Source organism: Mus caroli, unplaced genomic scaffold (assembly GCF_978045245.1).
Source record: "Mus caroli unplaced genomic scaffold, Mus_caroli_1 scaffold_7, whole genome shotgun sequence".
Lineage (NCBI taxonomy): Eukaryota > Metazoa > Chordata > Mammalia > Rodentia > Muridae > Mus > Mus caroli.
Genome location: NW_028227262.1, coordinates 8143095 through 8167681, shown reverse-complemented (window position 1 = coordinate 8167681; position 24587 = coordinate 8143095). Strand labels below are relative to the sequence as shown.

Here is a 24587-nt window from a genome sequence, read left to right as displayed (position 1 = left end):
AAAGAAATGTTTAACATTTTTAGTCATCAGGGAAATGCAAATCAAAGCAACCTCGAGATTACACCTCACACCAGTTAAAATGGCTAAGATGAAAAACTCAGGTGACAGCAGATGCTGGCGAGGATGTGAAGAAAGAGGAACACTCCTCCATGGCTGGTACAACCACACTGGAAATCAGTCTGGCTGTTCCTCAGAATATTGGACATAGTACTACCTGAGGACCCAGCAATACCACTCCTAGGCATATATCTCAAAGATGCTCCAACATATAACTTCAATACCTTCTTATTGAAAAGCTTTGGGGCTATTAGATTTCTATCTATATTATTACATATACTACTGTTTATACCACAGTCACGACTCAAGATTTATAACTGCGAACACAGAATTGTTTAATCACACTATCTCTTTTTATTCTTACAGTTACCTTTAGAGTTTAGCATTAACATTATAGGTATGTAGGCATAAACTTCTTACAACCTACATTTAATAAGGGTTCAATCTCTTCTCTGGCCCACCAACCAGCAGAGGTAGTAGAAGAGAAAAGTTATTAGGATATCCGGGAAGTGGACCTATTCAGCAGTAGTTCTTTGCGGTGAGCTCACCTTTGGCAGCAGTTCAGTTCCATAGCAAACACCAAAAATGACTCAGCAGCTGCAGACCTGTCCTCCAGGCAAGCAGACACCAGGCATGAACCAACAGCTGCAGTCCAGTCCTTTCAGCAGGCAGACACCAGGCAGCTGTAGTTCAATCCTGAAGAAGCTGCCAGGCTCCAGAACTGGCCTGAGGCGAGGCCTCTGAAGAGACAAGCTGACACAGGAACCTCCTAAGCAGTTTTGCGGAGTTTCCCTCAGTGGTGGCGTTACCACAGGTTGAGTTCAACAACTCTATGTAAGGCAAACCAACACACAACAGGTTGTTAGCAACGAACAGTGAGGAGAAACAAACCAAACCAATGCTTGGTGCTGTCTCCCACTGTCTGTGGGGTCACAGTTATGCTCCGTCAGCAAGAGTCCTGTGACATGTCTGCTATTTCAAAACATCCTTTCACTTGTGTCTGCTTCAGGTCCTTTCCCCTGTGCACTCCAGCAAAACATCATTTGGCATAACTAACTTCGCAAAGAAACTAAAAGTTTCCACTTTATGGGTATTATTATTATTTTGCTTTTTACTTTTCTTGTCCTAGTGTTTGAGAAACTGTATCCTGCATTGTTCTCAAACTCACTATAGAACTAAGGGTGACCTTAAATTACCCAAATGTTGAGGCTACAGGTATCACCCCATTCCCAGTTTTGCCACTATTATTATTATTATTATTCCCCAAATCACAGGTTGAAGAAATGAAATGTAGGAGATTTTAGTGATCTAAAAGGTAGAGGTCATGGTACTGGAAAGTGCTGGATTGAGTCAGACCTGGATCTAAACACTTGCATGCAGGACCTGCCTCCTGAATCAGTATGATATGCAGCTAGAGATTATACAGTTCTTCGAGCCTCATGCTGTGACTTCACATGTCTCTGTCATTTGCTGGAGGCTTTACCTGGCCATCTGGCTGTGTCTGAATCCCTCTTCTCTCTACTTTCAATCTTTCTAGAACAGCACTGTGGGAAACACTTGCCTTTACTTCCTGTTTTAGTTTGTGTTGCTGTTTACTCCCCTTCTCTTTCTCTTACCCTAACATCCTGATCTGATGAACATAACAAAACGCAAGGAAGGTGTCACCAAAGTACAGAACTGAAATCTGATCTTATCAGCCAGGAGAGGCAGAGGATGGATTTGAAAGCAAACTCCTTGACTTTTCATGTCTATCTTGAAAACTAGTTGACTCCATACCCCATGCTAGGCTCAAGTGTTACGTTAAAACTTCTCTGGAATCAAGATCTTCTTGTATATTAATGCTACTTTCAAAAGGAGATTTTCCAGTGGTACTGGAACGGAGAACTCTTCGTGAGGAAGGTTTAATGTTTCTCCCTTCGAATTCTCTGCTTTTTAAAATCAAGTGTTGATTGGTTCAATCTTTTGTTTATTTGCCATGCGGTGGTGGTTATACTGGCTTCAAAGCCAGAGTTTAAATGTGCAAGGCAACTAAGTGCTCTACCACTAGCATGCACACAGCCCTAGAGCAGTTTTTAGTCTGGCTATATATGCCCTATTCCTCCTGCAGCTCTAGCTTTGAACAGGGTACTTCAGATGGAGAAAGAGGCCACCCCATGCTGTTTCACAGTGGGATGGCTGTATGGGAAGTGAATGTGTTATAGGTTTCCACCAGCCTTTGAACATTTTCAGTGCAGAGAAATGAGGAATGTTTTAGGGCATAGGTGTGCAAACCAAGGTTTGAATAGTATACAATATACAATCTATTAATATGTCACATATGTACATCTGTTTGAAATGTTTTTAGAAATATTTAGTTTTATTTTCCTGTGTACGAATGTTTTGCGGGCATGTATATATGGGCACCAGGGGTTTTATATGTGGGTCGTGACCCTTTTGAGAGTCACTTATCAGACATCTTCCATATCAGATATTTACATTACAATTTGAGGAAGTAGTAATGGGATAGTTTTACGACTAGGCGGTCACCACAACATGAGAAACTATGTTAAAGTATCTCAGCATTAGGAAGGTTGAGAACCATAGCTGTGCACCGTCTGCATGAAGTACCCAGAGCAGTCAGAAGATGGCATCAGACCCAAGGCGAACAGAGTCACAGATGGTTAGGAACTGCCATGTGGGTTCTGGGAATTGATCTCGGGTCCTCTGCAAGACTAGTAAACGCTCCCAACTATTGAGCCATCACTCAAACCCATATCTGTAACTTGTATGGGTCAGTATTAAATATTATAAAAATATAAACTTTTGAAAAGTAGAGACCTACAAAACTAACCATGGCAGATTTTAGTGTCGAAGCAGCCGCGTGACTTGAACTGTGTTGTTCTGGAGGGCTTAGCTGAATTTGCTTTTCTTTTCCTTCAAATTGGGTGCCACGGTAACGCAGGGTCTTCTCTTACTCTACACAGCCTAGGTTGTCCCTAGATCTCCCTGCCTCAGCTGCCAGTACTTCCAGTTTGTAGATGTGCACCACCATACCTGACAGCAGTGTGTTTTTGGTTGATAAAGCTCCAAATTAGCTCGCTTCACCCCCGACACACTCACCTACCCTGACGTCTTGCTTTGGTGTTCCAGTCAGGAACCAGCATCACTGTGGATATTGCCGTGATGGGTGAGGCCCATGGCCTCATTACCGACCTCCTGGCCGACCCTTCTCTGCCCCCGAATGTGTGTACATCCTTGAGGGCCGTAAGCAACTTGCTCAGCACCCAGCTCACCTTCCAGGCCATCCACAAGCCCAGAGTGAACCCCACCGTGACCTTCAGTGAGAACTATACCTGCTCGGACTCTGAGGAAGGCTTGGAGAAAGACAAGCAGACCATTTCCAAGGTAGGTGCCGCATGAGGTGGTGTGCGTGGTCTTTGCTAATCTTTCCACCGTCTCAGGTTTCCTTCCTGCCACTTCTGCGATGTCTGAGACAGAACTTTCTGGTGTAGCCCTGGGATCCTAGTACTTGCTATGTAGCCAGTTTGCTTCTCACACTCACTGCCTGAGATTCCCTAGGGGACAGTAGACATGGCTTACTGTTACCTCTGTCACTCAACTTTTGAATTTCTCTTTCAGTGTTCCGGGATAGGAATAGATGAAATTCAGCCTGTATTGTTCAACACCTGCTTCCCTTTTCCTCACTTCCACCCTCTGTTTTACATAAAATTTGATGGCCTAAAGTGTGGTCTCTGATAAAGTGAATCTTCTTCCAGCGCCTGAGAAGAAGTTTGCCTCCAGGCTTACTGAGAAGAGTCTCGTCAACCTGGACAACTACCACCTCTGCCACAGGTCTGCCCACCTTGGAGCCTGCGCCAGTGCGGAGGGATCGCAGTGCCAGCATCAAGCCGCAGGAAGCCCCTTCACCCAGGTCAGACCCCACTCCCTTTGGCTTCAGGTCTCCTCAGAGGACATACATGCTGAAAAGAATTCAGAGTGCATGAGAAGAGAGGCCCAACCAGGGTGACTGAGAACTGGGCTTTGAACATGTCAAATTTGCATGCTTAACCACAGAGTACTCTGGGGCCTGATGGACACGACCTTGAATGTAAATACTAAGAGTGAGTTGGGATGAGCCCTGCACCTACGGCATTGGGTGGAAAAGGCCAAAGTCAAGAGCGAAGTTATACTATACCTGCATGGAGATTCATAGTGAGAACTTTAAATTGAACAAATCTCATCTGACATTTACATGGGATTCTTACAATGGCTGTCAGACCTGTTCTGTTTGTTGTCTTCAGAATTAACAAGAATTATAGATTTTAAAGTAGATGGCATCATAGTAACAATTGGATGTACTGAAATCTTTTACATTTCTCTGTGTGAATGTGCATGTATGTGTATGTTGTTTGTGTATGTGCATTTTTGTGTGTATATGTGTAAATGTATATGTGTGTGTATATGTGTACACGTGTGAGTGCATGATGCATGTATGTATGTGTATATCTGTATATATGTGTCCATATATGCATACATGTATATATATATATATGTGTGTGTGTAAGTGTATATCTGTGTGTGTATGTGTGTATAGGTACATGTGTATATGTGTGTGGTGTGTGTGTGTATATGTATGTATGTATGTATGTATGTGTGTGTGTATATATATATGTATGTATATATATATGTGTGTGTGTTTATTGTGTGTGAATATATGAGTGTATGTGTGTATTTGTGTGTATGTGTGTCTGTGTATGTGTTTGTGAGTAAATGTGTGTATGTGTGTATGTATGTGAGTAAATAAATATATGTATATGTGAGCAAATGTGTGAATGTGTGTGTACTTATATGTGTATGCATGTATAAATGTGTGTGTACATGTGAGCATGTAAGTATACATGTGTATGTGTGCATGTTTGCATTTTTATGTTTATATGAGTGTGTATATGTATATCTGTGTGTTTGCATACACATACATATTCATGTTTCCTGGGCAAATGCTTTCACCTTGAGCTATGCACTGAGCTTTATGTGTTATTCAATGTCTTAGTAGTATATTAATTACAGTTTTATGAAGTGGCTGTATGAGTCTACTTTCCATCATCTTGACAAAGTACCTGATATCCATTAAGGATTATTAGCCTCTGGCTTTCAAGGGTTCCCATCTGTGTTTTCTTTGGGACTTTGGAGTCCTAGTACATCAGGGCAGAGGAGCCTGATCACCTTGTAGCTCTAGGACAGAGAGAAGGGAGAGAGGGAAGGCAAGTGCTAATATCCTAATATGCCCTGCAAAGGAACAGCGCCACTGATCTGATCACTTGGATGCAGGCCCTACCTTTAAAGGTCCAGCCTCTGATGCTGCAGACTGAGCCCTTAACACATGGCCCTTGGGGGAAATTCAAGATCAAATTTTATTAGTGACTGAAAGGCCAGAATTTAAAAGGCTAAAGAATCTAAAATGAATTTGTACGAAAATACCACTAAAAGATGTGCTTCCAAAGGGGGCTACTTTGTTTCTTCCTTACAACTTAGAAGAAAATTAGAATACTTTATATGAAGTCAATAATTATAATAACTTTTACCCTATCATTTCATTCATATATATATATATGTATATGTATATGTATATGTATATATATACATACACACACACACACACACACACACACACACACATATATATATATATATATATATATATATATATATACACACATACAATTATTGGTGTAGTAAATTAAAATATCCATATCTTTATGTAAATACTCAATAGCAATGTCTGAAATAGTCTCCTCTTCCTGACATGGTGACAAGTGTGGGAATGACAGCTTCCCAAATCCCGAGGCTTGAGTGACGACAGACTCCCTTGCTTTCATTTCCTTTAGTAAAGTTTTACTTTTCCTGCTGTGAGTACAGAGACCAAACTGCTCTGTGCCTCTTCATCAGCACCTGGGGCAGGCACATTTGCCCTTAGTGTTCCATTCATAAATTACTTGAGCTCTGTACTTTGTAACCCAAGTAGCCCTCTACCAAGGGGTTCCTGAAGGGCTACCCTGGCTAGGGACTGTAGAGTCACTCTCTCAGACCACAGCTGTGGGATCAGCTTACCCCTGGGAACATTTTACTGATTTCACCATGCCATGGCCTTGTTAAACAGACTGACTGGTTGAATTTCACTCTAGTTTTTCCTTTGGACTACTTTTTCTCCTTGGTCCTGCCCCAGACATATTTGCTGCCTTTTTGTCTTTCTTGACTGGCTTTCTGGCATCTCTCAACTTCTTATCCCGAAATGGCCCTGATGAGCTCAGAGCACAGATAACCCCTGGCATCTTCACTAAGATGTTGAACCAAAGGAAGATGTGCTTACAGCCACTTCTAACCCATCCACTGACCACTGCGTCCTTCATTTAGAATGTAAATTACATTCTTTTGTGTTAATATTTGTGCTCTGATTCAACAACCATCAGGTGTTTCTTTTTTCTTTCTTTTTCTTTTTTTTTGGTTTTTTGAGACTTAAACCATAATTTTCATAAACTATAAATTATATTTCCAGTCTATGGTATTTCCTGGACTTTTGTAAAACTTGCAGATGCCCTCATAGGAGACACGTGGTGATTCACAAACATTTCCTGAAGTTAAAATTAAATATCGTTGGTAATATTTGTCATTTCCCTTAGTGGAAGACTCAGCAGGAGTGTGAAGCACATTGCTCATACTTGATGACACTAGGAAGCAGCAAAAGCAATGCCAGGCCAGGAATTGAGTCAGGACATAAAGCTAGATCCAGCTCCCAGGAAAACACTTCCTCCAGTCAGGTCTACTTCTCAAGGATTCTACATTCTACCAAACCAGAGCCACTGATTGAGGACCAAGTGTTCAAACTGGTGAGCATAGAAACACATCTCGTATCCAAACAACACTGTCAAGGAAGACTGACATTTCCTGTCATACTTTGCTTGATACTCCATGTTTTTCTATGTGAAAAAATGACTTTATGAAACACATGAAAAAAAAAAAAGAAAAGAAAGAGAAAAAAGAAAAACATGGCCGCCCTCTTCTCAATGCCATTGTTGTGTCCTTTGTTATTCTAGCCAAATCTGCTTTCAACCATTCTTTGCTTTGTGTGAAATCAAGGCTAATAATGAAGTCATCACACACACACACACACACACACACACATACACACACACACACACACACACACCAATACCAAAGATTTCAAAGAAATTTTTTCTCTCCTTCAAAAGGTCTTGTCATACTAATTTATAAAATCTGTGATTGGATGCATATATGTTCACACAGATAGGGACTAGTATGAGTCACCATGTTGTTTATCCTAGTGGTATTCACAGATCTCATGCTTGTGGATATTTTTCCCATGGCATAGCTACTCCTTAATTTCACTGTGCTATAAAGAGTCAGGTGTAAAGTTTGAACACCGTGCAGTTTGCACCATTGTGAAGTCATCAACTTCATGTGGTGAGAACCTACCTCTTTAAGGAAAACCCACATGTGCAGAAGTGGATGTGGTATGACTGTTAAATATGATGACTTTTAAGTCCTTCTGACTCCAGAGAGCCACTTTTACAATTGCTGATTGGTTTAACAAAAGGATTTTAGGTTCCTTCCTTTGTCCACATTGCATTTCTTATTTCTCTCTCTCTCTCTCTCTCTCTCTCTCTCTCTCTCTCTCTCTCTCTCTCTCTCTCTCTCTCTCTCTCTCTCTCCCTCCCTCCCTCCCTCCCTCCCTCCCTCCCTCCCTCATTTCAGTATCTTGGGGACTTAATGATTTAAACAACTTTAGAAGCAGAAATAAAAACAACCAATATATTAGGAGAACTCAGGAGGCAGAGACAGGAAAAAGTTCATGATTTCCAGGCCAGTCAGGACTAGGAACTATGTGAGACCCTGTCTCAAAAACAAACAAAACCAACTAAACAACTAAACATACCAACAGTTTCTGGGCCAGATGGATGCAGGTTTCCATCTGGAAACTTTAAATATCTGCTGCAAAGGATACAGGATTGAGAGTCAGAGGAACTGAACAACTCAGGTGTGTCTTCCAAGAGACCATGATTTTTCCTGAGCCTCTATATGTACCTCCAAGAAATGGTATTAAAGATAGAACAATAGTGAAATTGGGGAGTATATTAGATGGGGGGGTGCAAATAGATGCTTTCAAAATAGCCTTTGGAGAGACAGAAGTTTCTGGCATATGTCATACTCCCAGTCATTCTAAGTTAATCTCGTAATTGGCCTCGGACTTGATAAATCAGACATAAAGGAAGCTATAAGATTCCTAACAAGGTACTCCTACCCAGTTTAAAATTGAAGATGGAATTATTACAGGGAGATGTGAAGATGTAAAAGTCCTGTGTTGAAGAGGACTGAGACCAATCATCTGTCTCCTCCTTTGCTTCAGAATCAATGACCACTCGGAACTTTCTTTCAGCCCCTTTCCTCTCTAGAGTCCAATTCTTATCTGTTTATTAGTTCTAAGCAGGGATGAGCCAGCATTGGTCATTGCAAGCTAACCACTACCTTGAGGCTCATACCAAGATACACAAAGATGTGAACCTAAACTATAATGCATTTAAACAACATACATTGGTTTAGGCTGTTTTACTTATAGTATAATATAAAAAATTAATATATGCTAGGTTAACGTAGGATGGGTATAGGTAGATCCTAACTAACCTGGACTCCATTGCATTCAATTTTACAAACTTTTCAAAATAAACACATTTGTCTGTTTTTAAAGAACACTTCCTTAGAATTTTAATGCTATGATATGAGTACCTTTGCCTGTATGCATTCATATATATTTATATATATATACATTTTTATAATACCTTGATTAGTGAGAAGGAGGGTATTGCATCATCTGGAATGGAAATGACATATGGTTGTGAGCTGCCGTGTTGGTGCTGGAAATCAAACCAGTGTCCCCTCCAAGAGCAGCCAGCGCTCTTAACCACTGAGCCATCTTTGTATCTCCCTGTGAAATGGTTTTTCTTTTTGTTGTAGTTATCGCTGTAAAAGAACTTAAGTAGGCAGTTTTTGAGAGAGCCACAATAAGATATCTTTTTGGGATGTTAGGCTCTTCAGAAGGCATGCATGGATGAGTAATAGTTTGTTGACTATAATAGTCTAAGAAATGAAAAGATACACCTATATATTAACATAGTTTTTTCATAGTCACTTTATCAGTTATCCAGGCAAGCAGAATGAGCCAACAGAGACTAACACCACAAGGAGACCTTTGGTTAATACATATATATATTTTTGTCTCACTCACAAAATTACAAGCATTTGGGAGAGGCTAAAGATAAGCTGTCTAAAGATGCCTCAAAACAAGTGTTTTGTGGGCTTCTAATGTTCTTGACAATTGCTGAAGTTCACTGCACCCTTCAAGTGTCTCTTTCATCATGTATGTTATGTGGTAAGTTCCTATGACAAGTCAGAGTAAAGGCAGCTCATAAAATATAATCGTTGAAGAGAAATATCATGGGGAAAGAGATCCTGAAGTCCCACTAAGCTCTTAAAGGAGCTCTGGGCATGATGGCTGCTGGGAGAGGCAGAATCCCTGTTCTTTGAGGCCACCTCCAAATTATACCCCATTAATTTTAAATCTTATGTGACAAACTCCATATATCCATGGTCCCATAAGTTCATCACTTTCAGGATTATTTACAGTCTGTCATTCAGACAGATCAGACACATCCTGCTGAATCTAAGATTGGAAAGTGATCAAATATCCAAGCTATATTCATGCAAATTATAGACTTTTGACCTTCACCAAATTCACTGATGCATGAAGGGACACAGGTGCTGGCAAAACACAGAGCAAGCACTTTTCCCTGGGGGCAGTCCAAGGTTGTCAACTTCCTGAATTCCCTTATCTCCCAAATTAGGGTGGATAATGTTTCCATTTCCACAAGTAAGACTTGAAGTGATATATAAAAAGATATTTCACTTGGAAGATTTCCAGGAATGCCATCTCATTAATTATATGGCTTCTGTAACCTTCTCTAGGTCCAATCCTCTCTGGATTGATTGATTCCAAATTAGTTTACATGGAACAACTTGATGACCAAGTCTGTGATGGTCTTCATATGCTTTACCTAGATAAAGATAACTTGGTACCACTATCACAATTGATGGGATCAGTGTGCTAGCATCATGTTCATTGTGAGGGTGTTTCAATTGGGCTGTACCTGGGTATCACATTCTTTTCAGGGTGTCACCAGTAGAAAGAAATCTTAGGATGCTGCTATAGGTTGCTGCTAACAGTTTGTTTTTTTTTTTGGTTAGGCAAGGCTGTGTTGCCAACAAAGTGAAATGATAGGCATAGGTCTGCTTTCATTTTCTACTTGATAAGTAAGTTCTGCAAGACATTGTCATTGAGTGGCCTGATCAAATGCTAACTGTTGAATGTATTTATCAAAAATATTGCATAGGAAAGAATACCTGTCAGCAACCTGCGAATGAATACTCAGGTTGGCATATCTACTGTGGAGGTGGCGGAAAGGTGCTGGAAAGATATGCAATGAGCAATGTCTCTGAGATCTTTAACTGCTGTCTTTGTAGTGCTGTCAATCCTGACTCTTGGAATGCCCCAGGGTTGACGACTCTCACCAAAAGCAGATCCTTCACTTCATCCTATGCTGTCTCTGCAGCTAACCATGTAAAAGCTAAAAAGCAAAACAGGCCAGGTAAGTAACATTCTTTGCACACTCTGGGTCTGACGTCCCATTTTCCATACATAAGTTGTGATAATGAACTATGACTGTAAAGTGAAAAACAAATGAAGTTTAAGTTGGAAAAGTGGAAAGAATGGGAGATTCACCTCAGTCAATGTATAGGTTCATGCTGGGATCTGTAAATTGGGTTTAGTGAGATACAATTATGATTCTAGCATTTAAGATGCTGATGCAGGAAGAAAAGAGCTCAAGACATTAGGAGCTGGAAAGTTAATTCAGTGGTTAAGAAGGCTTGCTGTTCTTAACTATCTTGCAGACTATGGGGATTTGGTTCCCAGCACTCAAGTCAGACAACCACCTATAATGCCAGCTACAGGGGGTTCAGTACACACTTCCGGCCTCCCTAGGCACTACATGAATGTGTGTGTATGCATGAGCATGTGTGTATGTATGCATGTGTGTGTGTGTGTGCATGCATGCACACATGCATACGCACACCACTTCCTTACGTTGGCCTCTGAATTTCCCTCCTGGAATCCAGGTGAGGACCTGTGCTGTCCCTCTGACCTCTTCTGAGAAGTACTGCATGCTTGCTTCTGTAGAAATTCTTCTTGGGGTTTTCAGGTACTTTCTGCTTTATTTCTGAGTTGTCTGTCCTTAGCAGCTTAAAAATTTGAGTTTTGGCTCCAGTAGAATCCACGTCTCTCACTATGATATTGGGCATGCCAGTCTGGCTGCCATGGCAGCTGTGAACTCCATGTTCCTTGACATCACCCTCATGACATTGCTAGAAGCTCTGCTGACGACCTCTGTAGTAGCTGTGCTCTTTGCTCAGATGTTACTTCCAAGTTCCTCTCATTTAGTTTCCTCCTCTGTAGTAATCCTTGGATAGCATCTTGTGTGAGTTTTCTTTGTAGTGAAACTAGATAACTTACTTACTTAAGTCTACCTATCAGCTAGACTTAAGAGAAAATTTTATATGATAATGATTTTTGTTTTGTATTGTTTTTGCTTTAGATACACTTACTAAAACATTAGTACAAAGCCATATTTACTAGAAAAGCTCATTTATTTCTTTTTTAAGATTGATTTTATTTCTATGTAGGTATATGTGTGTTTATGTGTCTCTGTGTATATGTACACCTGTCTACGGATGCCTGGGGAGGCCAGAAAAGAAGGTCAGATCCCCTGAAGTTGGACGTGTAGGTGTTGGTAAACCTCTGAATGAGTGTTGGGAACTGAACTTGGGTCCATACAAGATCAGCAAATGCTATTAACTGCTGAGCCAGCCCATTTCTTTCTTGCTTAATTAAAATTAATCTGAGAGACTTTTATACGGCATAGCAATTGGATTTACTTAAAGAATTCCTGGAAAGAATTCTTCATCTTCTCCCTCTGGTTGCCTCTGTGCCTTGACACACATTTTTCTCAGGCCCTTAGGAACAAGGAAGCAAAGGCTCAGTTACTCAAAAGGGTTAGGATTTTAGAGTTTCCAAAATTTGTATGTATGTATGTATGTATGTATGTATGTATGTATGTATGTAGGATTGTCTACCAATGTTTTTAAATATTTGGTGCTAGGACAATTTAAATCATTGAGGGCTTTGTACTTCATGATCTGTATCTTGTTCCTGGAGTATCTTAAAATTATTCAATTATAAAATGAAAATAAATATCTAAGAACGTGTGCATGTTTAGCTCATCCTGGGTTTTGTTTTGGTATGTGTGTGTGTGTGTGTGTGTGTTATCTTCCTTCTAAACTTTAAATTGATAGTCTTTAAAGGGCCTTAGGATTTCTTTCATTCTGTTTATTTATAACTTTCCTGGGAAAATCACTTTTTAATTTTACAATACTTGATTTTCTCCCCTCCCTGCCCTTTAGAATTTTTGTTGGGCTTTATTTGTTTCTTTGTTTTTTGTTTTTTTGTTTTTCCCTCTCAGCCTCTCTTCCAGCCCTCCTTTCTAATGTGGAAGAGTATCTAGTGACTGCAGATGGAGCAAGCAGCCCTGATCTGAAAGTTTAAATGGGAACACTTCAGGTTGCCAGACTTGCATTAGAGATGCTCAGCTCTTGAACTTGGTGTTAATATTCCAAAATCCACAAATCTCAGAACTCTGAAATGCTTCAAATGAAGCATTTTGGATAAGGCGTACTCTGCCTGTGTCTGCACTGATCATTTATGTCTCCATCTACCTGAAGACTGATGTATGGACATGTGTGTCCTCTTGCCACACCATCCCTAATGTTTCTTGGGTTTTTTTTTTTTGTTTTTTGTTTTTTTAAACTTGCAGTAAACTTCATGCTTTCATTGTCTCACCGCCCCATCCTCTAAAGCTCTGCTGCTTGCTGGTGCTGCTGAGACCCACTGCTTTTTAAAAGAGTTTAAAATATGTAGAGCAAAGTGCTTCTCCTGGGATGCACGTTTATTTAAAAGATCATCCCAGGAGCCTCAAAGTCTGCTTATTAGTTTAAATTTAGTTAAACCCCAAGTTCTAAAGACCCTAATGGCTATATAGATTTTAAAATGTGTATTTAAGAGTGAATCCCACATCTCTACAACTATCAGCTCTCAGCCACTAAAACAAAATCAGTCTTTTCATAAATTGCCCTCAGAAAACACATTGGTGTCAAGATAGAACTGGAACAGTTTCTCCAAGGGCTTTGAACTAATGGTCTAAGAAAAAAAATATGGTGCAGGGAGAGGAGGCTGTGGTGGTATCTCAGTCAGTGGAGGGCTTGACTCAAGGCAAGCTCAATCCTCAGCACCCATATGAACAGCCAAGCATGGTTAAGGCAAACCTGCAATCCCAGCACTGAGCAAAAGAGACAGGAGGATCCCTCTGGTTTGTTGATGACCAACTGAGGAGATTCACTGAGCTCCAGGGGTTCATTGAGAGACTCTGACTCCAAAACCAAGGTGGAATGCCATAAAAGATCAAACTAGCCACCATACTCTCCAACATTCCTGCTCAGACATAAATATGTATACACACAAAAGAAATAAGAAACAAGTGGTAGAAAGATATCTTCAAGTCAGTGATGAAGCCAGAGTCTACAGCAATGTTGATAATCGTTTTGTTTTGTTTTGTTTTGTTTGTTTGTTTTGTTTTGTTTGAGACAGAGTTCCTCTGCATAGCCCTGGTTGTCCTGGAACTCACACTGTAGACCAAGCTGTCCTGTAGCTTACTCTGTAAAACAGGCAGCCATTAAATCCTTGCCAGGTATCAATAAATCCCCATCAGACTAGCTTCTACCTCTAGCCCATGTTCACGTTCTCATTAGTGCTCTAATGCTGTCGTTTGTAGCCTCTCTTAGTTGAGATTGGCTCATTTGTTAAGTACAAAGGTGAAGGATTGATATATTGATTAGGGAGCAACAAGAAATCTGCCTGAGGCGCTTGAGAAGGAGGCTGTCAACCATACTGAATCCAAGAAACATGAGAACTCCCAGGAACCTACACAGAAGAAACATGGTGCCAACAAAATTATAAAAAGGGCATCCACATGCTATGATATTCCACTTCATGGAGAGGGAGACTTTGGACTGGGAAAAGTCAAGCTTTTGCTGCCAGTTAGCTACACATACCAACTAGAGAGATGACATCAGAGCTCTCAGTTTCCCTCAGAGGGGATAAGCAGAGACCTGTAGATAAACTCAAGTTATCCATCTTTTTTTTTAATTCCCTGTCCCCCAAGTTTATTTGCACTTTGCCTTCTCTGTACTTGGGAGACAGCAACTTCAGAAGCCATTCACCTCATCCTACAGCGTGAGAGCTACAGAAATCCCAGCCAGTCCCTAGACAGAGCTCAAGCTGTAGCATAAATGTAAATGTGCGTAGTGCCCAACTTGAAGCATAAACTTTAGGCTTACTGTGTGGTTTGTACTGAATGTATCACCTGTTTAAATGTTGCCCCTCTAACTTACTCCTCTTTTGTGCGTTTTCACATACAAATACACATTTCACTGAGAGTGTGAACAGTTGCAAACACTGATCTCCTCCTCCAAATTATCATTTGCATTTGCATATTTTAAGCATATTTAAGGCTTAGAAATCTTAAGAGACTAAGAGCACTTGCTGTTCTTTCAGAGGATCTGGGTGCAGTTCCTAGCAACTACATAGTAATTCACAGCCACTACTACTCCAGTTCCAGGGACTCTGGTGCCTTCTGCTGGCCTCCACAGGCTCCTGCACACATATAGTGCACATAATCTCAAGCAGACAAATATACACACATGTAAATTAAAAAAATAATAAGTACACATGTCTTTTAAAAAAATAGTGAGTTTTGTTCCAGCTGGAACTTTCTCAGCTACACTAGAAAATTGTAACTGTTACTTCCAAGTCAAGATGACAAGAGAGGAAAAAGAAATGGGAAAAAAATAATATCCTGCCTGAGGTAGTAACCTCAGGCCACCATGGCTAGAGTGGATATACCAGTACTGCCACCATTTTTTTCAGGATGATTTATTGGTCATATTTTCATGTGATGGAGACATCCCAGGTACATGTTCTGTCTCCAGATGGTAGCATGGAGATCTGAGTAGATCTGGGGCTGAGTACGTCCTGGTATCTGTGTACAGGGTGAGAGGCCAGGAAGGAGACACAGGTTTGCATATCAGGGGTTTGCACTGAATGACATCATAACTCTCATTCTCTTTCAGGTGGCCTTGCTAAAATTTCTCCCGTTCCCTCACCCTCCTCCTCACCTCCCGAAGGATCACCTGCCAGCAGTCCTGTCAGCAACAGTGCTTCACAACAGTTCCCAGAATCCCCTGAAGTAACCATCAAGCGAGGCCCTGGATCTCACAGGGCCTTAACTTACACCCAAAGTGCCCCTGACCTGTCCCCTCAGATCCCGCCCCCATCTGTCATATGTAGCAGGTAAGAATGTCATCATCGTACCACAAAAGTGTAGTATGATATGTTTGAGGCTCTAATAGGAACTTGAGTTTTCCATAGCTCTCTGTAAATAGGAACTTCATTTTCTATAGAGTCTGAACAGATCTTTGGAGAGTACAAAATAATAAGCAGTGTATATTTGGTTGCATACTAATTGGTGATGGATAAAGTATTTGTTTTGTGGGCTTGAGACATGGGTTGGGACTTGAGTGCCAGATGCTCCTACAGAGAACCTTACTTGGGTTCCAAATACCCACATTAGGTGGCTTACAACCACCTGTAACCCTAGCTCCCTGGGATCTGATGCCTCTCTTCTTTGCTCCAAAGTTACCTGCATTCTTGTACACATACCCACACACATGTAAATAAAAAATAAAAGTTTAAAAATTTAAATAAAATACATATTATTTTAAATCTCATCAAGTAATTTGATATAGTTAACCATTTTGTTGATTTTTATGTTTTTCTTTGTTGTCCTGTGATTATTTTATACTATCCTTAACTCCTTTTACCTGAAATGTATATGTCTCATTTAAACTCTTTCCAATAGCACATACTACATTATGGCTGGACTCAAATGGCTCCCCAAGTGAAATTAAGCAAATTATTTATCCTTCCATCACACAGAAACAGCCTTATCAATGGGTTCATGCGGCTCATGCTTGTAATCCCAGCACTCGGGAGGATTGTTGGGAGTTAAAGGACAGCTTGAGTTAACATAGTGAGTCTAAGGCCAGCCTGGAAGCCATTTTTCAAAAAGGGAGGGACGGAGGGAGGGAGAGAGGAAGGAAGAAGGAAGGAGAGGAGGAGGAAATAAAAAGAAGCTAATTACAAAGTATTATCAGAGGATGATTGAAGAAGTCCTTAATGTGTAATTAATTCTTACCAGCATCGTCCATAAAAAGGAAACACCTCCAATTAGTGATAAACATATTTTTATTCTTCTCCAGCAATGTCTTTGTTTTGGATCTTTGATCTTTTTATTAAATATTTTTAAAGGATTTACTCAATTTTATTTTTAGTCTATGGGTGTTTATCCTGCCCCCCTCCCTCTCTCTCTCTCTCTCTCTCTCTCTCTGTATGTATGTGTGTGTCCAGTGCCCTAGGAGGACAGAGGAGGGTGACAGATCAGCTGGAACTGATTATTACAGATTATTGTAAGCTACACCACATGAGTGCCGGAAATCAAACCCAGGTCCTCTGGAAGAGCAGCCTCTTAATCACAGAACCATTTCTCCAGGCCCTGGTGTTAAATGGTTTTAAGTAGAAAAGAGGCAAGTGTTTTAAGTACAATCCTGAAGATGCCTTAAACAAAACGCTACTGTCTACAGTGAATCAAGAGAGGACTATTTGAATGCATAGCAGCAGCGCTTAGCTTTCTTGTGTCTTACTTTATCAGTACACACTGTTTAGTAGCTAACAGCTGATAACGCTTCACCTATTTCATTGCGTGTACTTTGTCCATACACTCCCTGCCTTGTTGTCACTGTGGCGGGCAGGATACCTGACATTCAGGAAGAATGGCTTACTTGTAACTTCAGCTTTCATGGCTTCCTTCAGTGGTTCCTTGATCCTCTTGCTTTTCTGCACCTGTAGCAAAGCAGAATCTCAGGGCAGGAAGTGTCCAACCGAGGATGCTTTAGTGTTAGGGAAAGTGAAGACAGAGAAAGAGAGCTTGCTGCTCCAATATCCATTTGACCCCACCCCCATGACCCATCTACTTTTCCGTGGGACCATCTCTTAAAGAATCCTCCCGAGCTCCAAAACAGTACCACAAACTATTGAATAAGACTTGAACAAATAATACCCAGGGATTGCACCTCATCCAAACTTTACTGCCTTAAGATAAATACCATTTATTTTATCACCTTTATTTTTGCTTTCATGCTCTCTACTACTACTTTTATTTGGGAAAACATACCCAACCTTGCTTGTTGGACAAAGACCATAGTAAAATATTATTCTAATACCCAAGTTCTTCCCACGTCAGCTTTCTGTGGGATTTTCACCCTACACAGCTGTCTTGCGAGTGCTCCTGTGCAGTAAATGTCTAAGAGACATCCTACATCACACTCACTGTGCCAAAGTTGCCCAGGAGTTCTTGGTCTGTTTTATGTCCAGGTCTCTGAGTTCACTGGACTCCAGTGCCAATTCCTGTAGGTTAACACCCTGTAATTGTTCGAGCATCTGACATTAGGCAGACTTGCTGAGGGAAGCATTGTTCTTTGTTTTGTACCCTAAGCCAGGATAAAACCCAGCAGAGTAATTTGGGTTAAGAACATCTGCTTCTGGCTTTTCCAAGGGGTTCAGCCTCCCTCTCTCTCTCCCTCAATACTTGTGAGAATTAATCATCTTAAAGGAAAGCTAGTGTGTTCAGGAAAGGTCTACTACTTGCCCAGTGTTGCCTCTCCAAGATTATTTTGGTTGTTTTAAGAGAGAAGAATGTTGCAGGAGAGAGAGAGAGAGAGAGAGAGAGAGAGAGAGAGAGAGAGAGAGAGAGAGAGAGAGAGAGAAGGGGAGAGGGAGAGGGGGAGGGAGAGGGAGAGGGAGAGGGAGAGGAGAGGAGAGGAGAGAAAAGGAGACAGAGACAGAGAGAGAGAAGAGAGAAGAGGAGAGACAGAGACAGAGACAGAGAGAGAGAGAGAGAGAAGGAGGGAGGGAGGATTTCTTTGTCTCCTTGTTCAGCAATGTTTAGAAATCCAGTAGTGTGTATTTTATTTGTTTGGGCTTTATAAATCTATAATCCAAACCAGGTTTTATTATTCCCTTCAAGGCAGCCACCCATGTAGTCACAGAATGCTCCAGAAACACACGACTAATTATTGTGGTTTCCCCTGCTGAACTCGAAGGGTTTGGCATTGAACCCTAGTCTCTTGGCTGTTGTAATGCCTTTGCAACAAGCGTGAGGGTTTTTTTTTTTCCTCTTCTTTTCTGTTTTTCTTTTTTCTCTTCGAATAGAAGCTGGTCTATTTGAACTAGTCGCTCTCATAGTCCTTTTAGGTAGTGTCGGACAATGAAAGCTCCTCCCTCTTAGCTTTCACGAAAGATTAGAAGTCATAAGTTAGCACACTCTTTCTTTTGATTTCTGTAACTCCTTTTTCTTCTTCTTTTTCTTCCCCGAAGGCAAATGTCCCCACTAGAAATACTTCCCATATAATGCTTTTCTGTTTATATTTCAGGGTTGAAATCCTAATTGACTTAGTAGGACAGTACACTGTCATGTATAGTTTTATCATATGCACCCTTGAGAAAATAATGAGACATTTAGATAGTAAATATTTGATGTTACAGTATTTTCTTCCCCATTATGCTGGCTAGTCTTGAAGTTAAGTAACCGTGAGACTAAAACGTTCCCTCCTGATTACTATATATATTATGCGGAAGAAAAGAGCCCAGCCACCAAATAGAAAGTTAAGATCTAATGATAAAATAGTTAACAGGTATAAAGGAGGGGCCAGTTTTGGGACTTAGTAGTTTGATGGGATTCCCTTTTGACTTGTAAAATAGTCAGGTTGTTGAGAAAATAGAACAAAAAGATCTTTGTGTTTTGCCCCCCTCTGTGAGGGGACAGCATTCACTACTCTAGAACCTTCCGTCTTCTTGGTTGTCCACAGATCATGTTGGCCCATTTATTTTTTCAACAACAGTTTGTATAATCAGTCATTCGCTTTTCCCCAAAACGTCCTTCTCCTTTGTTTAGTTTCTTAAGGACTTAAAGGAGTACTAAAAAAATCTAAAGTAAATAAATACATTTATTTGGGGCCAAAAAATTAATATACTGGTCCTACTGTTTTAACTTTCGCTGTCCTGTTACTAAAGACTGTTTAGAAATTGACTATTTATTCCAAGAAATAAATAGACCAACAATACTCTAAAGTTATCCCATTGGAGAAGATATTCATAGTCAAACATGTATCAAGGTCTTCAGATCCACTTCGCAAATGGCAGTTGTTCCAGTATTTAAAAACAATAATTTATCAACTTTAGCAGCATTTCAACTTAGATATGTGGACTGAAAAGGACAGAGAAGAGGAAAGTGAGGAGAGAAAGATGAAGTTTAAAGCCCCTTTACCTATCAATCACTCTCTGAAGAGGACCTACATCAGCACGCACATGTAAAGCGAAGTGAATTTCTCCATTAGACACACCAGTCTAAGACTATGATGTTTTTATGATAGTGGTTATTGTGATTTCAGTACAAAACATGGGGAATCCTGGAAAATGGCTAGATCTAGAGTGCTCTTACTTAATGGATGGATTTATTGATACCCTTATAACTGGACAGATTGTTGGGAGATGTTGGAAACATGGTATGAGAGCCTCAATGAAGGTGTTAGGTTCCCGGTAGTGTGCCTTTAAGGATGTGTCTGATCCCTGGTTCCTCCTTAGCTCCCTCTTGCTTTCTGTGAGCCATGATGTAAGCAACACTATGTTACTGCACTATGTTGTCTAAGCTCTGTCTCAAAGCAGTAGAAATGCTGACCATGGATTGATAATCCTAATAACAGAAGCTAACACTAGTCCTTCCTCCCTGAGGTATATATCTTAATGCTTTTGTTATAGCGATGAAAGACCAAGACAAAGAACAAGTTGGTGTTTATGAAGATACTTTGTGCTTAAGGGTATTAAAATGTACAGAGGTACTTATGGTACTTACGGCTTTCCCACCTTTTCTCAGCTGTGGCAGACCTTATTCGCAAGGGAATCCTGCTGATGGACCCTCAGAGAGAAGTGGCCCAGCCATGCTGAAACCAAACAGAACAGGTAATACACTAGTTTGGCTTCTGTTGCTCAAAACTCAATTCATTTTCTTTTATATTTTGCTCCTGACCAAAAAGTCAACTTGAATTCCTGACTTTTTTGGGGGGTCATATTCATAAATTTTAACTTTTTAAAGTTTTTAATTGTATATGTGTGGGGTGGGGAATGTTGTTATTTGCATGAGTATGATATCCATGGAGGTCAGCAGATCCCTGTAGCTGAAGTTATGACTGACTGTGAGCCCCCTGATGTAGGTGCTGAGAACTGAATTTCCTCTACAAGAACAGTAAATACTTTGTACCTCTGAGGCATCTCTCCAGGCCCAAGTATGTAAATTTAAAATGACAAACAAGGAAATAAAAAAATTTCTCAACCCACTATCTAAATTTAACTCATAGCGAAGTTTTGATGTAGGACTCCTCCAAACATTTTTGTACTTTGCACACAAATGTACATTATTTTAAAAGTCAGAGGCCCCTTTGTATAATGTACAGAACTGTATATATATGTCTTAATGCCTTGTTCATTAGAGGGGTACTTGTCCTAGCATGTTCTAGTGAGCTCACAACTTAGGCACTAAGATATGACCCTGATTGTACCACTGTTTATGCTATCATAGATTTTTTTTTCCCTTGGGATACTGTAACCTGGATCACCCCGTCTTCTGTTCCCTGTTCATCTGTTATCTACATTTTTGCACCTTAGTTCCTTCATTTGCAAAATGGAAGAATAACAAAAATATCCACCCTATAAGATCACCTAGAGATTAAATAAACCATGTGAGGGAACTGAGAAGAGATGGCTCAGGAGTTATGAGAATAGACTGCCCTTCCAGAGGGACTCGAGTGTGATTCCCAGCATCCATATCAAGTAGCTCAACAACCACATGTGACTCCAACTTCAAAGATCTGATGCTCTCTGTGACCTCTTTAGGCACTGCACACATGGAGTACATAGGGAGACATACATACAGATAAAATAAATAGCAATAAAAATAAATTTTTAAAAAATGAAAAATAAACTATTTGATGCATTTGTTTTCCATTGAACTACGGGGACACTATAAGTAGCTACTGCTTATGACCATTGTCTTAATTATTTTTGTTAATACAGCTCTGTGGGCTTGCTTTTACTCTGCTGAAAGTATACAAGGCAGACAACAAAGTATCTATGAAATATAGAGTTTAAGGTCATGCCACCATCAGAAATAATTATATGTCCTGGTCAATGTTTCTTGGTAGATACAGTCAAGCAAAATCTGTTGACGTAATTTTTTTCTATGCGACTATTGTGTAGCAGTATACAAAAGGCAAGGAGAAGCCGATGGAAAATGACTGGTGTGGTCATCCTGTAGCCTTTTGAAGACTTAGCATGTTCCTCCAAGTCTTCCGGGGCTGACAGAGTGAGCGGGACAGGTCACATACCTTTGAGGACTCTCATAGCACCATGGCCTCCCACTGCAGTGTCTCCCTGTTCTCCACAGATGAGGAACTGCACCTGATCAGTGGAGTTCTCATGCTGCCACCCTTAGTCCCTGATTTTATCCTGGGAGAAAAGAGAACCCTGAGACAATGTTACAAATATCTCATTCTTCCTGGTGACTGCTTAGAGGCATAGTCTTTAGACAACTGGTATTCTTTGGTTGGATTTTTAGCTAACAGTTGACTTCTAACTTTCGGGAGAGATAATGGGGGAGACTAAACAAGTAGGAAGCCTAGGACCTGGGCTGTACTCATAAGATCTGTCTATTCATGGGTGTAAGTCACTTGCTTCTTGCTCTGTAGACCACTCATTCCAAAGTGTGTCAATAGAATTGTTCCCAACCCATCTGCCCATAACTAGTGTTTAGTCAACTGTTTCCTGGCTTAATGCAGTAGAAGGATAGAATTTTAAATCCACCTAGGAATGTAACTCAGTGGTAGAGTTCTTGAGGCCATGTGTGAAGCCCCAGTTTGAACCTCATTACCAGAAAGAGAGAGAGGGGAGAGAAGAGAGAGAGGAGAGAGAGGAGAGAGAGGAGAGAGAGGAGAGAGGAGAGAGGGGAGAGAGGGGAGAGAGAGGAGGAGGAGAGAGGAGAGAGGAGAGAGGGAGAGAGAGAAGGGACGAAGGAATTTAAATGTAATGACTGATCTATCGTTGAGAGCCACTGAATGTCATATAAATCATATAGCTGAATTCCTATCTACTCATTAGGGGATGGAGAGATTGCACAGAATATATGAATATGTACTGCTCTCCCAGAAAACTGGAGTTCTGTTCCCAGCAACCATGTTGTGTGGTTTACTAGCTGTCTATAACTCCAATTCCAAGAACTCTAACACCCTCATCTGCTCTCTACAATGTTCTTGGCATAGAGATCCATAAAGCCAGTTTCACTAACTATGTCATCGGATGGTAATGTCTTAGGAGGGCTTACTTCCTTGCGGCCCCTCCCCATCTCTTATAACAGGCCTTTCTCCTTCCACTGCAGATGACACTTGTCAAGTTACCTCCGATTATGAGACAAACAACAACAGTGACAGCAGTGACATTCTGCAGAATGAAGAGGAAGCTGAGTGCCAGAGAGAACCCCAGAGGAAAGCATCGGCTTGTGGCACCTATACTTCCCAGACCATGATCTTCCTGGTAGCCCCATATCACTAAACTCATTCATTTCCATGAGAACTTGCTTCCATTGCAGAGACTGACTTGGGGATAGATCCTGCTGTCTTTAGGTTTATAGCTGCATCCCTCTGGAACCACATGTCTGTAGCCTCCAAGTGTATTAGTACAGCCTTCCTCTCTCTGAGTATCTTGGTTTCTTCATGATGACTTTACTTGGTAGTGAAAAGAGCAAGGTGTGTGTGTGTGTGTGTGTGTGTGTGTGTGTGTGTGTGTGTCTGTCTGTCTGTCTGTGTGTGTATGCCTGTGTCTGCAGGTACACATACAAGTGAGCACACATGGGAATGAAGATCAGAGAACAACCAGTGGTGCTTTTATTCAAGTTCCATCTACTTTATTTTGAGACAGGGTCTCTCACTGGTTTGGAGCTCAATAAGAAGACTGGGCAGCTAGCCACTGAGCCCTAGGACCCAGCTTTGACATTACAAGTGCCCCGTAATCAATCACACTCATTTTAAAAAGTATGTTGTGTAGATCAAACTCAGCTGCTATGCTTGCCTGGCAAGCTCTTCACTGCCTAGCCATCTCCCAGCCCCATGTACTCATCTTTTACATATGAGTACAAACAATGTAATAAAGAACTGAATAAGAAAAAGGAAAAAATTAAACTCATAATATTAAATGGTAATAAAACATTAGAAAGAGGGATTGACTGACAGTTTGATTTTCTTAGGGCATCTTCTGTTTTACCCTTGATGCCCCCTGAATTACAATGGGAACCAGCACTTATTTTCGTTGTGAAGTTAGATAAGATTTTTACTGATTCTAAGAGGTCCTTTGATGGTGACATATCTGGTGTAAAGATACTCACTGGTGCATGTTTGAGTAAGGTTAAGCACAGCTGCCAATTGCAGAGAGTAGCTGACCTGACCATAATCTGCTGCTGCTATTATCATTTTTCTTTCATTATGTTTCTGCTACTCACACTTTAAAGCAGTTTTTCAGATAAAAAAAAAATTAACGGATGTTTTTCTCTACTTTTAAAAACATTTGTGGTAGTAGGAAGATAGGTGTATCCTGACTTAAGACATGGTGTTGTACACATGTCCTTGCATTTACATAGAGCAAGTTATTTAGGGGAGAAGAAGTCACGGGGATGAAATGATATTTCTGAAAGATGTGGCTGCTGTCATTCTCCAGTAATAATGGTGATCTGAATGGCTGAAATATACATGCAGTTAAAGCGGAGGGGCGAAGGTGCCATCCTCCTCATGCACGTCCGTCAAGGGTCCAACATAAGCCAGGTCTTATAGTTCAGACACATTTGCTGAAGTACAGAGAGAAGGAGGATTGGGGATAACAGGATTTTCTGACATTCTTCAGTCTTCATTAGAGAATCTTGCAAGTACGCTATAGTAGTAAAGCTGGGAGGAATGTCTGTGTTAGGCTGGGTTGTACGTGCAAGAGAGACAAGCGTGCATCCAACCCCATAAAAGCCTGTCTGAACTGGCTTCAATGCTGGCTGGCCTCTTTACTCTAGGCTTATTTCTTCCTATTTTTTGTTCGTTTACTGATTTTAAGATGT

The 24587-nt window shown here is 40.7% G+C and overlaps 1 protein-coding gene across 1 annotated transcript in view; it reads left to right on the top strand.

The window, feature by feature from the left end:
• The window catches only part of Pde3a (phosphodiesterase 3A), a 243166-nt gene that overhangs the window by 197789 nt on the left and 20790 nt on the right, over positions 1-24587 (top strand). Inside the window, exons 3-8 of the mRNA XM_021165315.3 lie at positions 3187-3441; positions 3813-3967; positions 10627-10751; positions 15403-15622; positions 20319-20404; positions 22872-23026. Coding sequence (XP_021020974.1) covers positions 3187-3441; positions 3813-3967; positions 10627-10751; positions 15403-15622; positions 20319-20404; positions 22872-23026 — 996 coding nt within the window. The remainder of the gene's footprint in view (positions 1-3186; positions 3442-3812; positions 3968-10626; positions 10752-15402; positions 15623-20318; positions 20405-22871; positions 23027-24587) is intronic.